The following is an 18959-nucleotide window of genomic DNA, read 5'->3' as shown; positions in this document are numbered from 1 at the left end:
TGCACCAGGCAAGTGTATAAAAGCCTGTTCAAGAGTTTAAGGTGTCTCCAAGAATCATTTGATTTTTTTCTAAGCTGATGACCTTACATGCTCAGGTCAGCCAAGCTTTGGCATAAAATCATCAGAACAAATGTCAGCAACAACCTTCACATAGCTCCGCTATCTCACTCCTAAATTCCTCTGGCTTAAGCCACGCATCGATACTGGTTCATTTTTATGTTTGCTCAACAAAGGCAAGAGAAAGGCACGTTACCTTCCTAAAAAAAGCTCCCAATCAAAGCCTGACTTGTCTAGGCAAGCACAGAGGCAACACCCTCATCACACCCTCTCACACAGCCCAGCGCTGGGTCATGCAAGGTCGGCCTGAAAGAGCTTTTTTTTAATTTTTTTTTTTGCAATATGCAGGATGCCCAGAGCTGTCAGCAGGGAGCAGCAGCCACAAAGGTCTGAAGATCCCGTCCAAACTTGTTCCATCTCTTTGAGTTGCCTTCAGCATCTCAGGTTTCCCCAAGTAACTCAGGTTTCCTCAGGATGTCACTGGCAAGGTGATCCTCTCTCTACAGGGAAACACTCAATATTTGCTTTCAGAAACCGCAGCAATGACAAGGAAATAAATTGAGTAGTCTTCAAACAAGGGAGAGCTGAGCTGGAGAAACCAAAGGGCAATGCAAGACCACCAGCCTGTCAGAAAGGGTTGCTGGGTAGAAGCAACGTTCCAGATGTGACACCACATCAAGCAGCAACTGAACTCACACCCCTAAAAGCAGTCTTAACAGGGTTGTGGACGTACATGGAATAGAAAAGCACAGTGTAATGGGTTGTAAATCATCTCCCAGGCTAAGGGAGACTGGAAAGGGCAGGTTGGACAACCTCCACTAAGCCATCAATGTAAAACCCTTCAGTAAGTGTAGGATAACACTGCTGTTACCCACCCACACAAGAAAGAGTTCATATTGCATGAATCGGAGCTAACGAAGGCAAACAAGCATGGCTGCAACAGTATTCCACCTCTGTAGAGGTGGAGCAGCATGACCAAGGTCTTCTCATGTCTTACCTGAACTCTGAACTCCAGCACAGCAGAATCCTAACCCAAAGAGAGCATAGGCTCCACTCCTTGATAATGAAAATGAAATATTTCTGGCCTCTTTTCAGCTTCTGCCTTGCTTAGACACACCAGTCCTCCTGAGATGCAGCTGGTTTGAGATGCAGGGGAAGCTTTAACCTACATGACAGGGAAGCCCCAGCCCCTCCTTGCTGGAGGCACTAGAAGAAAACACAGAACCAAACAGACCTGAGATGGCAAATCCACATGCAAGAGCCTCCATCAGCTGGGAAAAGCAAACGTGGACAGAGCTGAGACTGCCCGCAGAGGTGATAGATGAAAGCCAAATACAAATCCAGCCTTTTGGGGATGGGATTTCTATTTGCCAGACTGGACAAACTTGGCCATGTAAGGGCAGGAGTGATGTTCAGGCATCTTAGAGGCAGTGCTATAACACAGGCTGCAGTGAGCTAACACCCGAGATCTTCACTGAGCTTTAAAACTCAGTGCACTACAGCTGTCCCATCCTCAGCAGACGGTTGCTACCAAGCTTAACCCTGTGGAGAGACATAAACAGAATATCCCACTCCTGCCTCATCTCTAGCCCCTACAGAGCTTGCAGACCTGGCTTCACTCTTCAAGAGGATAAAACTTAACTGGACCCCACCAGGGTTGCGTGTGGCCACTCAGATCTGAGGCACATCCACTCTTTTCCCAGGAACTTGTCCCCAGGCTCAGGTTAAATAAACTTACAAAACTCTGGCCAGATGTGTGTTAAAAATGCAGTTTTGCAGCTGTGCAGAAAAAAATAGCATTTTAGAACTGTCCTAAGAACAGATTGTCACATCAGGTCCGACATGGCCAGAGCCACTCACTCAGATACAGAACCATAGAATTGTCAGGGTTGGAAGGGACATTGACCACCACCCCACCACTAGAAGCGAAGAGCATCCTCTTGAAGAGCATCTCTGATGGATGAACATCTCTGGCTGCTCTGAATCAGCAAAGAGCACGGACGTCAGCAGGAGCTCACTCCGTCACACCATGCCCTACGATGGGTAACAACACCGCAAGGCTCTTACTTGACAGCCTGATTCCCTCTTCTTTGTCAGAAGCTTTTGGAAACAAAAGAAGCCTGCAGAGAAAGGCAAGTATGTGGTGGGTAAGCTCCTAACCTGGCCAGAGCCACTCACTCAGATACAGAACCATAGAATTGTCAGGGTTGGAAGGGACATTGAAGAACATCCAGTTCCAACCCCCTGCCATGGGCAGGGACATCCCCCACTAGAGGCCAGGAGCCCCATCCAACCTGGCCTGAAAAACTCCCAGGGATGGGGCTGCCACCCCCTCTCTGGGCAACCTGTGCCAGGGTCTCCCCACCCTCATGGGGAAGAACTTCTTCCTCACATCCCATCTGAACCGACCCATCTCCGGCTTCAATCCATTCCCTCTAGTCCTACCACTGCCCGACATCCTAACAAGCCCCTCCTCAGCTTTCTTGTAGCCCCCTTGAGATCCTGGAAGCCACAAGAAGGTCTCCTCGGAGCCTTCTTTTCTGCAGACTGAACAGCGCCAACTTTCTCAGTCTGTCTGCACAGGAGAGCTGCTCCAGCCTCTGAGCATCCTCGTGGCCCTTCTCTGGACACGCTCCAGCACATTCTGACCTCTCTTGTGATGTGCCTCCAGAGCTGGACGCAGCACTCCAGGTGAGAGTGGAGACCCAATTGCATCTCCAAACGAGTCCACTATTAACACAAAAAGCTTTCCTCCCTGGTGTCTAAACCTCTCAGTGGATCTTAGCCTTGAGGGGACTGAGCAAGCCACTCACACCAATGACATAACCCAGTGAAGGTCAACCAGAAAGCCAGGAAAGTAAATTTAACCCTGTTCCCTGAAATCAGCCCCTGCCTTTTCCTGGAGGTTCCCCTGGCACCCCTTTGGAGGCAGAATCTCTCGCTGCCAGGAGTTCAAATCCCTTACAATGAGAGGTTTTTGTGAAAAGAGAGAATCCGAGTAACAGATACTTCCATCCTGCCAGCCTGTCTTCCTCCAAGAGAGAGGGAGCTGAAGCTCCAAATTCAGCATGTTTAGGGCAGAGATACATCCAAGCAGGACAGATGCCAGTACGAAAATTACCAGCTGAGATTAGTGCTGGGTTGGGGTTTTCTTTTTAGTTTGGTGGGGGTTTTTTGGTTTGTTTGGTTTTTTTTTTTAAGGCTTTACAGCAAAACTGCAATAACTAAATAAATGCATAATCTTTCTGCTTGCATTTCTCTCTCTCCCTCTTTGATAGGTTTTCTTCCTTGGCACAACACTTTCAGACACGTTTTGTCTAAAAAATCCAGGTGCATGGCCACCACGTGGACACAATCAATTTCATAAGAAGAACAATGAATTCCTTAAGAAGGAAGCCCTGGGGCACCAAGCTATAATTTCACTCTAAAATCTCTGTCCCGTATAAACCATGCCAAAATCCCCTGAAAGCCAGAGACAGACCCTGTGCAGGGTTTCGAGAAGCTGGTCCTTCTCTTCATTCTTGGTTTGATGCGCTCATCCCTCGTGAAAAAGCAGACTACTACTCATTTCTTCCTGCTACAAATAATTTCTAGAAAATTACCAATGGATGAACTCATTTCAGCTATTTTTTGCTCCCAGAAGTCAATCGCAAGTGCTTTCAAGTGGAGCCAAGCGCTTTGGACCTTCCTTAACGAAGGTGATGAAAGTGTACTCATTAGAGGAGTGCAACCTTCCTGCAGTTGGACGTCACTACACTTTATTTTCCCCCTAATAAGGCACCTTGGCAGGTCTTTAAAAAATAAAAAATAAATTTTTTTTTAAAAATCACTGCAGCATTTGTACGTTGGGAAGGCTAATGAAGAAGCTTGCACAGAAGAACCAAATTTGTTCCAAAGCATAGCTGCAGACCTCTGGCACTGTGCCCTGGGCTGCACTACAGGATTTGATCTTTGCTTCATCAACAAGCTCTAAGGATATTTTCTCATCCTTTCGGAAACACGAGCATCATTTTAATTGATTTTTTTTTTTTTAACTTTCCCTCCCTTATGTCTCTAGTATAAATCTCCTCATGAGCCTATAATTGGCCTAAAACCACAAGGCATGATTAGGGCAATACCTAAAAAATGGTATTTTACTTGCTATAAAAAGATATCTTTTAGAAGTACCCTGTGTGGGACTTAGTGTGTGACCTACCAGTACCTTGATTTCAGCATTATCTGATGCCAGGTCACTATGAGGCAATAATGACACTGTTTAAAAAGTAAAATGTATCTTTAATCCCTAGGAATTCTAAGGATTTTAGAGTACATTCACATCCAGCACTTTTGGAAACTGCTCAACTAGACAGGAATGAAGGGAAAAAGTACACAATCAAGAGAGGAAAAAAACCTAAATGATTCCCTTGGACAACAGGATAAACTCATAAGCAAAAAGCCATTAGAAATTTAATAACTAGATACAGGAGATGAGACCTCATTATTGTTCTGCACATAAAAAAAACCCCACAAAAATAAATAGCTGAAGCTTGATTTAATGAAAGGCTACTTAAGCTTACGTAGATTTATTTCAATGAACAGAAGACTTTCTCCAGGTCTGACAGAAGTTGCTAATTGTGATTGTCTGGCACTATCGATTGGACCAGCAGATAGGTTAACTGGATGTATTTTTTATAGGTGGGTGTATACAGCACACCAAATTCTTCATTTCAGCAACACAAGCAGTGTAGACCAAAGCACTTCAGAGTCCTTAAAAAAGTCATCCCAAATGGGTACCAAAACTTTGCCAACAACTAAGATAAGATGAAATAAAGGCCCTCAAAATTACCTAGGAAAAAACCCACAAACACAACAATCCAAACAACAGCAAGAAATCACCAGTTCTTTCTTTGTTAGCTGAAAGCTCCCCAATAAGCCATAACACCAACCACGAGTCTTCACCACTGCATCCACTAATATTTGGCACCACAAGACGACAACACGGCACCTCTGTGAGAATGCCAACATATATCAGGAACTTCACATGTGGGTGTCATTACAAATAAGTCAGTCCACATGTGCAAGGCCGTATTTTCTGGAAGTTTCCCAGGAACACCAGGACACAAAGCAAAACATTCCCACGCGATAACACAACAGGCAAATCTGTGCAACTGAACGCTGGCTGCCCACCAAGGCACTTCCACGGAATCCCAGAATTGTTGGAGTTGGAAGGGACCTCTAGAGATCATCCAGTCCAAACTCCCTGCAGGATCACCCAGCACACATCACACAGGATGGCATTCAGATGGGTTTTGAAAGTCTCCAAAAATGGAGACTCCACAACTTCCCCAGGGCAGCTTGTGCCAGTGCTCCATCTCCCTCACAGGAAAGTTCTTCCTCATATTTAGATGAAACTCCCTGTGTGCCAGCTTGTGCCTGTTGCTTCTTGTCCTGTCACTGGGCCCCACTGAAAAGAGTCCGGCTCCATCCTCCCTGCACCCACCCTTTAGATGTTTATAGACATTGATAAGGTCTCCTCTCAGCCTTCTCTTCTCCAGGCTAAACAGTCCCAGCTCTCTCAACCTTTCCTTGTAAGAGAGATGCTCCAGTCATCTTCATTACCCTGTGCTGAGCTCTCTCCCTGTCCCTCTTGAACTGGGGAGCCCAGAACTGGGCACAGTATCCGGATGTGGCCTCACCAGGGCAGAATAGAGGGAGAATGTGACCTCCCTTGACCTACTGGCCACACTCTTCTTACTGCAGCCCAGGATGCCATTGGCCTTCTTGGCAACAAGGGCACACTGCTGGCTCACTTTGTCCCAGCAATGCGTACTTTTCCACTCCGGAGTTGTGCAAAGCCAGTGAGTCAGCACTGCCAAAAAATGCTCCTCCCAGCACGGTGCCTGTGCTCAGAATGGAGATGGACACGCAGGAAGGAGCTCAATGGTGTAAGCACCACACGAGGTCTTTCTCGGCACGGTTAAGGCATGCTGAAAAACAGCTGCATGGGTGTTTGCCAAAAAGGATTTATTTCCATGCTATCTGTAGCCTCCAGCTCTAAAATCAAGAGCTCTTCTTGTCTCTGACATGCTTGGACGGTTTCCACATGCTTAGGCTGATTGTTTTTAGACCAGTTTGATTGGTTTAGACCAGCCTTGTTGGTTCCAGTAATGGGAGGTGAGTTTCCAGGCTTCATGGAGGCTGCTCAGATAAGTCCTTGCTATTATTAATCCTCTGGGTGACTTTTCCCCACAATCTGAGGTCAAAGATCATCATAGTGAGCCTAATATTTCTATAAGAAATGTATATTTAGGACAAACAACCTGAAAGCAAGTAGGATTCAATATTATGGACAGCATCTTCTTCAGACGCCAAAAGCAAAGACAACCTGCCTCAACCTGATGCACCAGGTGAGGAAAGATATTTGGGAGAAGACTTTAAAAGAGCAAATGACAATAGAAGTTGGTTTCCTACTGCATGAAGTTCCTCATTTCCATCTCAGATTTGGTCCCAGCTTTTATCTTCTACCCTTGTTTTGGCTTACCCTCGGCTTAAGTGGCATATCTACCATCACAGGGAGAAGACAGTCAAGTCTATTGCAATTGAATGCAAAACGCAACTAGATTTCTGCAAGAAGTATATGAAAGATGGAAGATTGAAGACAGCAGACACCTGCTTACAAAAGTATCTGGAAAGTTTAACATATTAACATGTAAAATTTACAGAGAATCTTATTTCGTGTTTTGGGGTGTCAGATTCCTGTAGCTATCAGGATAAGATCCTTCCAAACCAACTGGCTTCAAGCAGAACAAGGTTTTGACCATCCCTCTCTGCTCCTCATCTTTCTTATTCATAGAATCATAGAAGGGTTTGGGTTGGAAGAGACCTTAAAGATCATCTAGGTTCAACCCCATTCCACCTCACTAAACATACAGCAAAGCAGTTGGGTCAACCTACTGCCAACACACCACAAGAAATGTAGACTATTGCCTGGAGGTTGGAGGAACATTTGGTAGTCTCTGATCTTCCTTCTCGTGGGCTTCAGAACAAACAATCTGCTGCCAACAGGCAAGCAGTTCTGTGTATCAGGGAATGGCGAAGGAGAGGGACCCAGAACAACACCTGGGCCACAGCTCCACACGCAGCCCTAAGGGTGCTCCACCATGGCTCCTGATCAACCATCGCAAATCTCCACACCCCATCTTCTCAGATAGGTTTGTTCCATACTGCAAGGAGTATTTTTGCTGGCTCCAAGGAAGCGCATGAAGCAAAGCAAAGGGCCAAGTCTTGCTCCAGATAAGGTTTATGGAAAGCAGTACAGTCTGGAGGACAGAAGGATTTTGTCTACCGTTTGGTTTCTTCAAAAGGCTATGGGCCTGGAAACCCCACAGGAATAAAATCTCCTAATAGGTTTTGTGATTTCCTACCACGGAGAAAGCACACAGAGAGCAGGTTCTCACTTGGCTGCTTCTTCTTCTGGTCTTCACGGTTGCTACAGACTCAGCTGGACAAGGAAAAGCACTTTTTATGCCCAGAACTTCATTCCACCACCCACAGAGGCAATATAGTTAAAAGAGTGATGCAAATTTAGCTGGCATTTCATAGAATCATAGAATGTTCAAGATTGGAAGGGAGCTCTAGAGATCCCCCAGTGCCACCCCCTGCCAGAGCAGGGTCACCCAGGGCAGCCCCACAGGAACGCATCCAGGCGGGTTGGAAAGTCTCCAGAGCAGGAGACTCCACACCCTCTCTGGGCAGCCTGGGCCAGGGCTCCAGCACCCTCACAGTAAAGAAGAGATTGCTTTAAAAAAAGAAATCTTTGAAAACAAAGAAAACGAATTCTGTGCCATGACAGGTTTTCATCTCACCTATCAAACTGCCCCAGAGCACACTCTTGGACTTGGAGAGGATCTCAAAGCAGGCTCCAGCCCACCAAATATACCCAACAGCCTATACCAATACATTTTTCTGCTTTGAATATCAGCAAAAAAAAAGTTTGCTGGATGCCTCAAAAAACAAAGAAAGAAAACATCCAGAAGGCCAATGCCTACACTGCAGTGTGCGATCTCATCTGAAGTCAATCAGCGGAGAAAAATGAGGGTACAACTGGGCAACAGACCTCTGTACAGAAGCACCCAAACTAGAGACCCAGGGCACTACGTCCAAACACCACAGGACAGCGCTACCCAAGCCCAGGGCTGTCCCCAAGCCAACATGCTCCATCTTTAGCCTAGACCCATCCAGAAACCTTGGAGAAGAAAGAACTATGTGACTACGAGTTCAAGGTCTAGCCAGAGGCAGTTGACAGGAATGTTTCATCACCTCACCCAGCCTCATGATGATCAGCAGTGCAAGAGCACCGTGCAGTCATGTAGGGTCAGTGCAGCTTGTTTGTTTTATTTTTTTTCCAGATTGCCACATATTCAAGTCATCTTGCTGTGAGAGCTGAGTTTAACCACTGCTGGTGAGGTCCTGTAAAGGGCATGAAGACTGAGCCTCAAGCTCTTAAAGAGAAAAATAAAAATAAAAATCACAAACTTCTACTGCTGCAGCTCGAGGGTCAAGCCTGTAGAGCAAAAACAGCAGAACCAGCCAGAAAAATGCAATGGCACAAACACCCCGAGCAAGGGAAGGATTGCCCTTTTGTTTGCAAGGGCATCTGGGGTGTGACTTTGGGTTCATGGACTGATTTACCACCACAGTCATTCTAGCCAGGAGGGGTGCCACAAAGTTTTATTTACCATACATACATTCTCCAAAGAGCAGCCTGGAGACCATCAGATCTGGCACCATCCTTTAATCAGGCAGAAGAGTTCGACAACACGCAGTACTAACAACATGAGGCTACTCACCATCGGTGCTCCACGGTGACCTATAAGGGCTGGCTTTGGTCCCAGAGCCTTCTTCTCCATTATGCAAGGGGACGAGATGGTGAGGGGGACGAGGTAAAGTGCAACTACAACTGCGAGGTACGCAGAGAACATCAGCATCTGAGAAGCTGAGGTGGAGAAAAAGAGAGGGAAGGAGCTGGTGAAAATGTTGGCCTTGACCTCCTCATGCCACAGGAGCAAAGTCAAGACATCTTCATCTTCCTCAGAGGAGAGGGTGGTCTACAGTACAACAGCAGATCTCTGTGTTTAGGGAAAAACATACTCTGATTTTAAAAATAGAGATAATCAAGTCCTGGGGGAAGTTTTCACTTCATTTTGTAATAGGGAAACAAAAAGTTAAGAGAGTTGCTTAAAGTCCCAGCAATTTAGCCCAAAATGTTGCTGATATCCAGCCCATTGGGTGGGATAGCACTAAATTTTGCCCTGCCTGATGGCACAAACAGATCACCAGTTAAACACATCTACAGCTAAGTCACGGCCCCGTGTCGATGCATTTAATATCACTTGGGTTCACATCACTTGTGTTGGCTCACGTTGGTGGCTCACCCACACCATCCATCTCAGCCAGGGTAACGCCGCTTAAATTGCTCCTGCCTTGGGATTCGTGCCAGTCAGAAGCGAGCTAATTTGCAATAACATTTTAAACAATCGAGTTGGACGCATTTAAATAAATCTTTGAGTCCTAATGGTGTTACAGGACTGACAAATGTAGCCCAGAGGGGGCTGGCTGCAGCGCTTGGGGCACTCCTGCCTTCCATGCCATGCCTCATCCTCCCACCTCTGACTCCCAGTGACTTCCCACAAAATCCACAGTATCTGAGAATCTTTCAAAGGTGCTGACAGCTCAACAGAAACACCCTTGTTCCCCACAGACGCACATTCCTTATAAAGGACAACAGGCACCTTTGAACTCCTGAGCTATTTGGAGTCACTTGAAAACACAGATATTAAAGCATAAACCTTCATTTTTATTTTTTTCTTAATATGATTATATATTTTTCAAGCTCATGATGGTTTTGGAACTCAAGGGAGATCCTCAAAAACACCCCCTTTCAAATATTTGCCCTGGATGCAAGATAGGGAAAGCAAGGGGTTTTTTTGGGCGAAGGACTGAACAGCCCAGCTGTGGGCCTGACCACAACTGATCTGGTTTCACACATAAACTGCTTTGTGCTTCCAGCCTCATTCAGACATGTTCCTACAAGCCAGAAAGTAACACTAGCAACCCTGCCAGCTAATTTTTCCTCCTCTCTGGATGTCAATCACCCACAGAGCACTCAAGGAATCGAAGGGCACCTTGCTAAGTGAGCTCACGCTGCGTCCTGCCCCATAAAGATATGGTGCCTTCAAGCTGTGCATTCAAAAACCTCCAGATGGACACAGGACGTGGTCCTGACCCAGTTCTCGCTCACTCCAGGACCACCACACACCAACCCAGCTTTGCAAAGCAGCCTAATGGTCAGCAAAGGCTCAGGCTGTGAGAAGAACCTGGTCTCTTTCCTTCCCGGTGCTGCAGTTTTAGGATTCAACAGGTCAGGTTCAGATTTCCAAATGTTTTGATCATTGGGCTGCACACCTGCAAGGAAAGGATGCCCCAAGTATGAGTCGCAGAGCACGCTGAGGATCCAGGGATGAAGACCTCACCTAGCAATGCATGTGTGAGAGCTACAACCGCGTGCAAAGAAAAAATTAAATAAAATAAATTAAATATATGCATGAAATACAAGCAAAGTACATATCGGTCAATTTGAGGTTGGATGGTCTCTACAGAAGAAGACCTCCTGGGGTCTGCCCAGGCCAAGCAAGGAGGAGATAAATCTCCCAACACGACACCATCAATGACAACATTTCAACACAAGCATTCCTTCTCCATTCCTCCTGCTCTTAGTGACCACTCCAGCCTAGTCTGGGTTCCTAGAAAAGCATGTTTGTCCCACTGCCATTTGCTACTCAAGGCTTCCAGGGCTGCTTTGAGTCCAATGTTTTCTACCTGACCTCAGGAGCAAGCTTTGAAGACAAGCTACTACCTTTTAAAACACTGCAGCTACTCAAGAAACTTCTGTTCTCCAGGTTTGGAAAAAGCATAGCGGGAACAACAACAAAAACAAACAAACAAAAAATGTTAATTTGCTCATTAAAAAAAGACAGTTGAAGATTGTCAAAAATGACAAGAGCGGGTTGTTGCACCAGTGACTGCAGCTGCACCACTTATTTCCAAAACATGATTATTAGTGATCGCAATCTTATTTTCCCATTACACGTGGCTGTGGGTTCTCATGGAGATTTCAGTTCTTCTCTTCCATTTTTGACAACACCACATCAAATCTGCACCAAAAAGTCTGTAAACTCCTTCAGGTAAGATATGTTTCACAAGTAAAATGACCCTAAAACAATGAAGGAATAATGCAATTTTTTCCTTAAAAAAAATGAAAAAAACCACAACCCAGGAGCAAAAAAAGCTTCCTGGCTTCCTGAAAACAAACAAAAAGCCACATTCAGGGAACTCAGCTGGCAAGAGGAAAAAATAAGAGGAATTCAGAAGGAGTATGTGTAGTCTCTGCTCTAGGCATAACCACAAATACTCCTGCAACTGGTAGCCTAATTACATGCTAGGACATATTTAAGAAGAATCAGGCTGGGCTTTATTGGCATATTTATAAATTAAAGCAGAGCAATTCTTTCTTTGAAAGATCTCTCTGAATATCAAAATCTTTCCATCTTCAGACACTGCTTCCTCATTCTTAAGTTGCATTTCTTGGAAGTCTTTCACAAGTGCTGCCAAATCCTTCCAGGGCTTGAATTTTGCTGCAAGTTAAATACTAATTTAAAATAATTTTTCTGGAGCTGGCACAAATGTCTGAGAATATCCATGGACGCCCTGAAGAAGAACACTTCAGAGGGCTCAGAAAGCTCAAATTATTCCACAAAGGGAAGAACAGCTCGGAGAGACCCTGGCAATGAAGTGGGACAAGGGAGATGCACAGAAGAGCAAGACTCAATAAGGAGAGCTGGATTCAGTGTGTCCTTCACCACTCTGCTCCCTTAGACCATGTCTCAACGTGCATTTAAGGAAGAACCTAACCATCAAGGGACCAGATCTCCACTGAGCCTTCTGGGTGCTACTGCATCACAAGCAACAAGTCCACAATGGCTTTCAAAAGCCAGATCCACCTAGAAATGCAGGTAAACAAGAGCCGAGGAGATGGGAGAAAGGAGAAGCGCTTATAAAATCCAGAGAAGAACACGGCACGTTAGCTGCGGAGGGTGCATTCCTGTTTTCTGAAGAAGACTGATGGAAAACTGGATGTTTTTATCACAGAATCATAGAATGGCCTAGGCTGGAAGGGACCTCAGAGATCATCTATTCCAACCTCCCTGTCATGGGCAGGGACACCACCTCTCGACTAGACCAGGCAACACATGGGGACCGAGTGGGAATCGAACCCGCAACCTCGGTGTTGTCTTTTTTGTCAGCACCGTGCTCAAACCACTGAGCTAACCGGCCCCCTAATCATTGAAACTCTGGTGTGCTTCCAACCACAAAGCAGCAGCCATGGGTTCTGGATGCATCCCCAGACCAGATTCACCCACTCCAGTTTCACCCAGGTTACTCTAGGAGAGTATCATCCACCTTGTTAACACAACTGAGCCCAGAGGAGGAATGAGCAGCACCACCTCCTGCCAGCTGGTTCCCAATGGGAGGACCCAACACCCCACCAGACACCCACCAGCCCCTGAACACTGTGAAAGGACACAAATGATACTCACTGGCTTTCTCCATTCGTGCAAACTGCCCGGCGATCAACCACGACAGGGCTGTGACTGCCGCAAGTGCTCCTATGTGCAAGAAAGGGGCTGTGGCCTGCAGGACACAAGAACAGGAGAGGAAGAAAAAAAAAAAAAAGATGACAAACACTTCAGCACCTTGCAAATACGTCAGTCTGATCTTGCAGGCTCCACAGTGCATCAGACCGCTCTGTTTCCAGTCGGATTTCACACCCATTCCTACATCAGGTTCCTGCATCTGTTTTGGCCATCTCTTCTTCCAGACCCTACCACTCCCTTTGGCACTCAGGCCAAGGTGAAGGCCAAGCAGAAAAAATCTAAACCCCTTCTTGAGGAAGCGCTTGCCCAACAACAGAGATATTTGGAAAAGACCTCCTTAGATCCCACACAAATTTAAGTAAGGCTCTTGGTGCTATCACGTCCTCGGCACAGGACAGACAGGCACCTGTTGGAGCAGGTCTAGAGGAGGCCAAAGATGATCAGGAGGCCAGAGCACCTCCGCTACAAGGACAGGCTGAGAGAGTTGGAGTTGCTCACCCTGTAGGAGAGCAGGCTCCAAGGAGACCTTATAGCACCTTCCAGTTCTTCAAGCGGGCTTATAAGAAAGATGAGGACAATAGTTTTAGCAGGACCTGTAGGGCTAATGGTTTTAAACTGAAAAAGGGTAGTTTCAAACTAGATATAGGGAAGAAATGTTTTAAGATGAGGGTGGTGAAACCCTGGCACAGGTTGCCCAGAGAGGTGGTAGAAACCCCGTCCCTGGAAACATTAGCAGTTAGGTTGGATGGGGATCTGAGCAACCTGGGCTAGTTGAAGATGTCCCTGCTCACTGCAAGGGCATTGGACTAAGTGACCTTTAAAAGTCTCTGCCTACCCAGACCATTCTGTGATTCTATGAACACACTAGACTGTGCATCACCACAGTGCACTACCATGACAGAAAGTTTGAGATGGATCCTCTGAGTCATGCTTCTGTTCTCCAGTTGCCTGCCTAAACCTCTAGAAAACGAGAAAAGGGAAGCTCTTCTGAGAAATGTTAGTCACTTGTGTGAGTGCTATTTTTTCCCCTCCTGTATTTGCATACTCCCAGTTATACAGCAGCAATCACCAGTAAAGCCTCTCAAGCCTTTCATGGGCAAAATATGTCTTGAAAGGCTTGCTGAGAAAGAGGAAGAAAAGGAAAAGAGAGCAGCTCTATCAAGAAATCAGCAGTTTCAAACATTTTTTTCCTCTAATGCTTCTCCCATAGGACTGGGAAGAGCATGATGGTTCAAGCCTGGACACCAACACCCAGAGCATTGCTAGCCAAACCAAAAGGAGGAATTGCCCTCTCCCTCCAGCAGCAATGAGTCACACCCAGCATCAGTATTTTCCATCTCAAACTCTGCAACCAAGTCCTGGATTAAGTTTAAAGAAAAGAGCCCAGGAGATGGAGGCAAAGTGATAGAGTGGCCTTAAGGACTCCACGGGAGTTTTGCTGTAATTTTTCTCGTTGCCAAGATTTCAGCGTTGGGAGTGACAAACATCAACATAGCGTTTTGCACGGTACAAAGACACAAAGTCCATGACATGTGGCTGCACCAGCCCCTTTCCCCACCCGAAGAAGCATCCTTGCAGACAACTTACTTGCAGTGAAATAAATACCATCTCCCATTCGTCGTCCCAAAGCTGAGCTATGGATGACATGGTCACCACAGTAGTTATCAAGGTTGTCATCAGGCCAATCTGCAACAAATATGAGAGTATTTACACACTGGAGCCTATTCATTATCATATGAGCTTTACAGAATGGAAAATAGAGAGAGAAAATACTTTTGTACAAAATAAAAGGCCTAAAACAATAAGCCTTAGGACCCACAAAGAAAGAGGTTGGGCCTGTGTGGTGTCCCAGCATAACCTCCCCTTTTCCACCACTGGAGATAAAACACTTGGCTAAATAGTCCCAGGAGGGCACTCATGGATCATCTCTTGAATTGTCTCTTACTTTCTTCAAGCAGTGGCCAATGGTATGGAAAGATCAGGTGATTTGCTTTGCCAACAAACTGGATCAAAATCAGTTTAAACAGAGATTGGGTTCTGCCAGCAGGAGGTGATCCTGGGCTGTCCTGGCCCTGCTGCAGCAGCCTGTGACACACCAGCACTACAGGAGGTTGGTTGACTTTGTCCAACACTTCTGTTCAGACGTAAACCCCGAACACACCCAACAGACAACAAACATTGCGCTTCAGTAAAGGGTGAGCATGTGTGCAAGCAAGGCAGCACATCCCCATCACTAAGCAACGATCTAGAGATGGTTCAAATACAACTTTGTGCGTGGACGTGACTTCACCTGAGTTCGAAATGGCAGTCAGCATCCAAGCTGTGTCGACAGAGCAGCTATCACACATATTGCAGCTTGAGATGAGGCTCTAGATGAGACAGTTGGCTGAACCAAGGTGGCAGACCAAGACCCTGTCCATCAGCCACCTCTTCCCAGCCTCCCTCTCCCTCCATATGGAAGCACTCAGAAGTCTGAGCTCAGTAGTCGAAAAGAACACATAACCTCTGTTTTGAAGGTAAAAAGTTCAAACTGTCAAAAACTGCCATTGAAATAACTCCACCTGCAAAGACCTAAAAATCTAGGCTGCCTGTTAAAAAAATAGTTCATCATTTTCCACCTCACTCTCTGGTATCTCAGTCTCTGCTGTTCAGATTCAAAGGGTGCTGCTGCTGCTCTACATCTCACTCTCATGTGCTGTCTAGATCTGAAACCTGCAGGGGCTGCAAAAGTCAACTGATACAGAGCACAGGACTTCTCTAGACTGATTTCAGATTTACTTAATACCTCAGACAAGCAAAAGACAACACACACCTTCCCAACATTTATAGAAATCACTTTTCTATGTAAAGACAAGATTTCTTAGCTGAGCCTCAGATCCCACCTGCTCTTCCTCTCCAGGATGCCCACAGGCAGCACAAGAGGTGTCCATAGGACAGCAGTGTCCCCATCTTACCCTGAGCCTTCAACCTGAACATGAACAAAGCACGAGGGGCAGCAGAAGGGGCCAAGAGCTCCGGCTGTCCCAAGGTGAAGAGGATCCTTGAGCCAAGAGGTCATGTTCAAACCACTCGCTAACCCTTAGCAGCCCATTTCTGCACATCTGAGGAAGGATGGGATTTGCTTGCCTATTTAAACATCCCTGCAGTGACCTATAGTCACAAGGCGTGCTGTTTCATTGGATTCCTTCCTTAAGGACTCTGAACTAACAAAGCACAACACAACAGGTGGAGAGCTGGACTTTGTCACGGTGCCTTAAATGCAGTAGTAGTAGCTCTGCTCCTCCACCCTGTGGTCAGACCTCTAGACCACCTGCAAGAACGCGACTTGAGCACACAGCCTGGATTGAATCTACTTTTCACCCATTTTTATATCCCCCCAAAGCTGAAGTCAGCAGCAACAGAAGACTTTGTTAGATTTCTTCCATACAGCCCCAATTCCCCTTGATGTCATAGAATTATAGAATGTGTTGGGCTGGAAGGGACCTTTAAAGCTCATCTGCAGGGAGCAGGGACAGCTTTAACTAGATCAGGTTGCTCAGAGACCCATCAAGCCTGACCTTGAATGTCTCCAGGGATGGGGCTTCCACCACCTCTGGGCAACCTGGGCCAAGGTTTCACCACCCTCATTGTAAAGAACCTTTTCCTAACATCTGACTTGAATCTACCCTACTCTAGTTTAAAGCCATTGCCTCTCATCCTGTCGCTGCTTCGTGCAGCACAGAAGGGGCCAGGACACAATCGTATCTCCATTCCATTGCTTCCTCCTTCCATCAGCTCCAATTTATTGCTTCTTATCCTCCCCGCTGCACATCTCCCACTTGGCTTACAATTCTCAGCGCCTTTTTTTGCAGGGTTACAAGAGAAAATTGGAAGGAATCGTGCAGTTGGCACACATCAGCCTTTCCCACACGACTTAGTCTATATTTGAAGGTAATTCAGCACGGGTGCAGAGAATAACATTAATTTATTCCAGTCGCTTATCTCAACTTTCTTTGAAAGCTGAGGGAGGTGTGGGGAAGGGAAGAGACAGACAGAGCAATGCATCTGAGTTGCGATGAAAGGTGGACTTTTTCGGAAAAAGGAAAGGAAAGGTGGGTTTCTGTAGGCAAGAGCTAACTGATCTCCAACACGTTCCTCTTCTGGACTTACTCATCCAAACCCACCAGCCACCTGGAACGTGTCTGAAAAATACCACTTCCCCCAATGAAGAAACATACGTTAGACTCAAGAATTTACAATTTATTTTCTGGCAGCAGTCAGAGGGTCCCCACCCTCTCTTTGCATTGCATCCCCTCATCCCAAGGAAGCATAATTTCTATAGTTTCTGGAGGGGCAGGAAAGAAATAAGAGAGGAAAAGGAGGTCTACGCTCTCCCTGTCCTGCAGGGTGGTACACATGTTCAAGCTCTGATCCTGCAAGACCATGTCAGGTGCAGAACAACCAATTCCAGGAGAAGCTGTGTAGCAGCAGATTCAGGACTGGCCCTTAATTACCTAATAGCAGATTGGCAGTTACAAGTGAATTCTGCCAAGCCCTTTTCTTTGGTTTTGCCTCTCCCTTCAGCTTGCTACACACCCTCCCTTTCCCCTTCTGCACTCCAAATATCAGATGTGCATCTTCTCTTACATTTTCACAGGAATTTTTCAAGCTGCCTTACATACACATCAGGATCTCCTTGGGTTCCAGCATAACACAACCTGCATGTTGCACACCCTCAGTTTTAACAACTACATCTACATATGATTCTATGATCTTCTCCCAAGGCTTTTCCAGTCAGGTCCTCCAAGCTCATCCAAGCTTCACATCTGCTCAGCCCATCATCCCAGCACTGGGTTCAGCACAGGAAGGAGCACCAGAGAGGTTCGTCATGGAGTACCCAGGCTGAGCTGAGACTAAAGTCAGGCTGCTCTCAGGACCTGGTGTTCCTCAGTCTCCAGAAGGTGGCCATCCATCAGCAGGGACCCCAAAGCGTTTCACTAAAGTTTTTGTCCCCAGGCTTTGACCATCCTAGTGCACAATCTGCTCAGTTCTCTGAGATGAGGACATACACACCATAGACATTTACAATTTATGGTCTTCCCAAAAAGACAGCGAGGACCTCACACATCCCATTTTATTGAGATGCTGCTCACTTCCAAGCTGAGAAGAGCCACTTACCTTGTGAAGCCAGTGCAGGTTCATTTGCTGTCCCACAGCTATGTGACATAATGCCAGTATCTGAGAGAAGGAAATCAAGAGTCAGACATAGGCATAGCACAACCTTTAAGTGACAGGACATGCTGAAACACATCACTACCCAAAAAGATAACTAAACAGGCCAGGGCAGAAAGCAGGGCTGGCGTGAGGATGGTCCAGCAGACACCACACCTGGCTCAGGTACAAAAATATCCTCTCCAAGGCCAAAGATCTGGAAGGAAAGATTTTGACCCAAGGTGCACCCTGGGGTGAGTGGAAACACCTTACGCTTGTGATTTCCACACCAAAGTGGAAACTGGGCCACCCTAATGGGAACAAAAGCTATATTTGTACTCGGGCCAACTGTGCCACAAGTATCAGGGCTCTCATCTTTGCGTTTGATCATCTGAGATCAACGACCATGAATTTTTCACTTTTTATTTTAGGCAACTTAAGGCTGACAGAAAGAAAGAGAGAGAGAAGTCACTTCTGAAAGGAAAATCGCTCAAGTTGTAGGTGGGCTAGGAAGTTCATGCCCTTTTTAAAAATGAACACACAAACCTCTAGGAAATGGCATTTTTTTTCCAACTCACCAGTAACACTGTAATGTATGTAAAGCCAGCAGCAGTTGTCACAAGTATTGGAATGGACCAGTCACTCCAATATCCCATTCGGTTATATAAAAACCTGAAAGATAAGCGTGACATCCAGATTAAGGAGAGATTCAACACCATAGCAACTTCACTAGGATTAGACAAAACTTTAGAAAATGGATCTTTCCATTCCCACTGTACAGATGAGAGAGATAGGCAGCAAAGAGAACAAGTCACTGAAATAAAACCCAGAGTTTGTGCTTTGATTCCTCATGGGAAATTAACTCTACAAAGAGAAATTATGTCAAATACAGCAACAACGATTCATTAGGAAAAAAAAAAACCAACAAACAAAACATACACAACCAGGGCTTGAGTTTTCAAAAAAAATTTCCCTGCAAACAAGTGAAAAGCACCCTCATGTGTGGTAGTGTTTGCATAA

At 46.0% G+C, this 18959-nt stretch overlaps 1 protein-coding gene across 1 annotated transcript in view; it reads right to left on the bottom strand.

Moving 5' to 3' along the window:
* Positions 1–18611, bottom strand: part of GDPD5 (glycerophosphodiester phosphodiesterase domain containing 5) — a gene marked incomplete at its 5' end in the record, with an annotated part of 42300 nt that extends 23689 nt beyond the window's left edge. The window contains 5 exons of the mRNA XM_009866261.1: positions 8886–9031; positions 12693–12786; positions 14337–14435; positions 17907–17966; positions 18518–18611. Of these exons, the coding sequence (XP_009864563.1) occupies positions 8886–9031; positions 12693–12786; positions 14337–14435; positions 17907–17966; positions 18518–18611 (493 nt within the window). The remainder of the gene's footprint in view (positions 1–8885; positions 9032–12692; positions 12787–14336; positions 14436–17906; positions 17967–18517) is intronic.
* Positions 18612–18959: the final 348 nt, after the last annotated feature.

The sequence above is a fragment of the Apaloderma vittatum genome, unplaced genomic scaffold, assembly GCF_000703405.1.
Source record: "Apaloderma vittatum isolate BGI_N311 unplaced genomic scaffold, ASM70340v1 scaffold11873, whole genome shotgun sequence".
NCBI lineage: Eukaryota > Metazoa > Chordata > Aves > Trogoniformes > Trogonidae > Apaloderma > Apaloderma vittatum.
The sequence above is the reverse complement of the archived record's forward strand: the minus strand, read 5'-3'. Positions and strand labels throughout refer to the sequence as shown.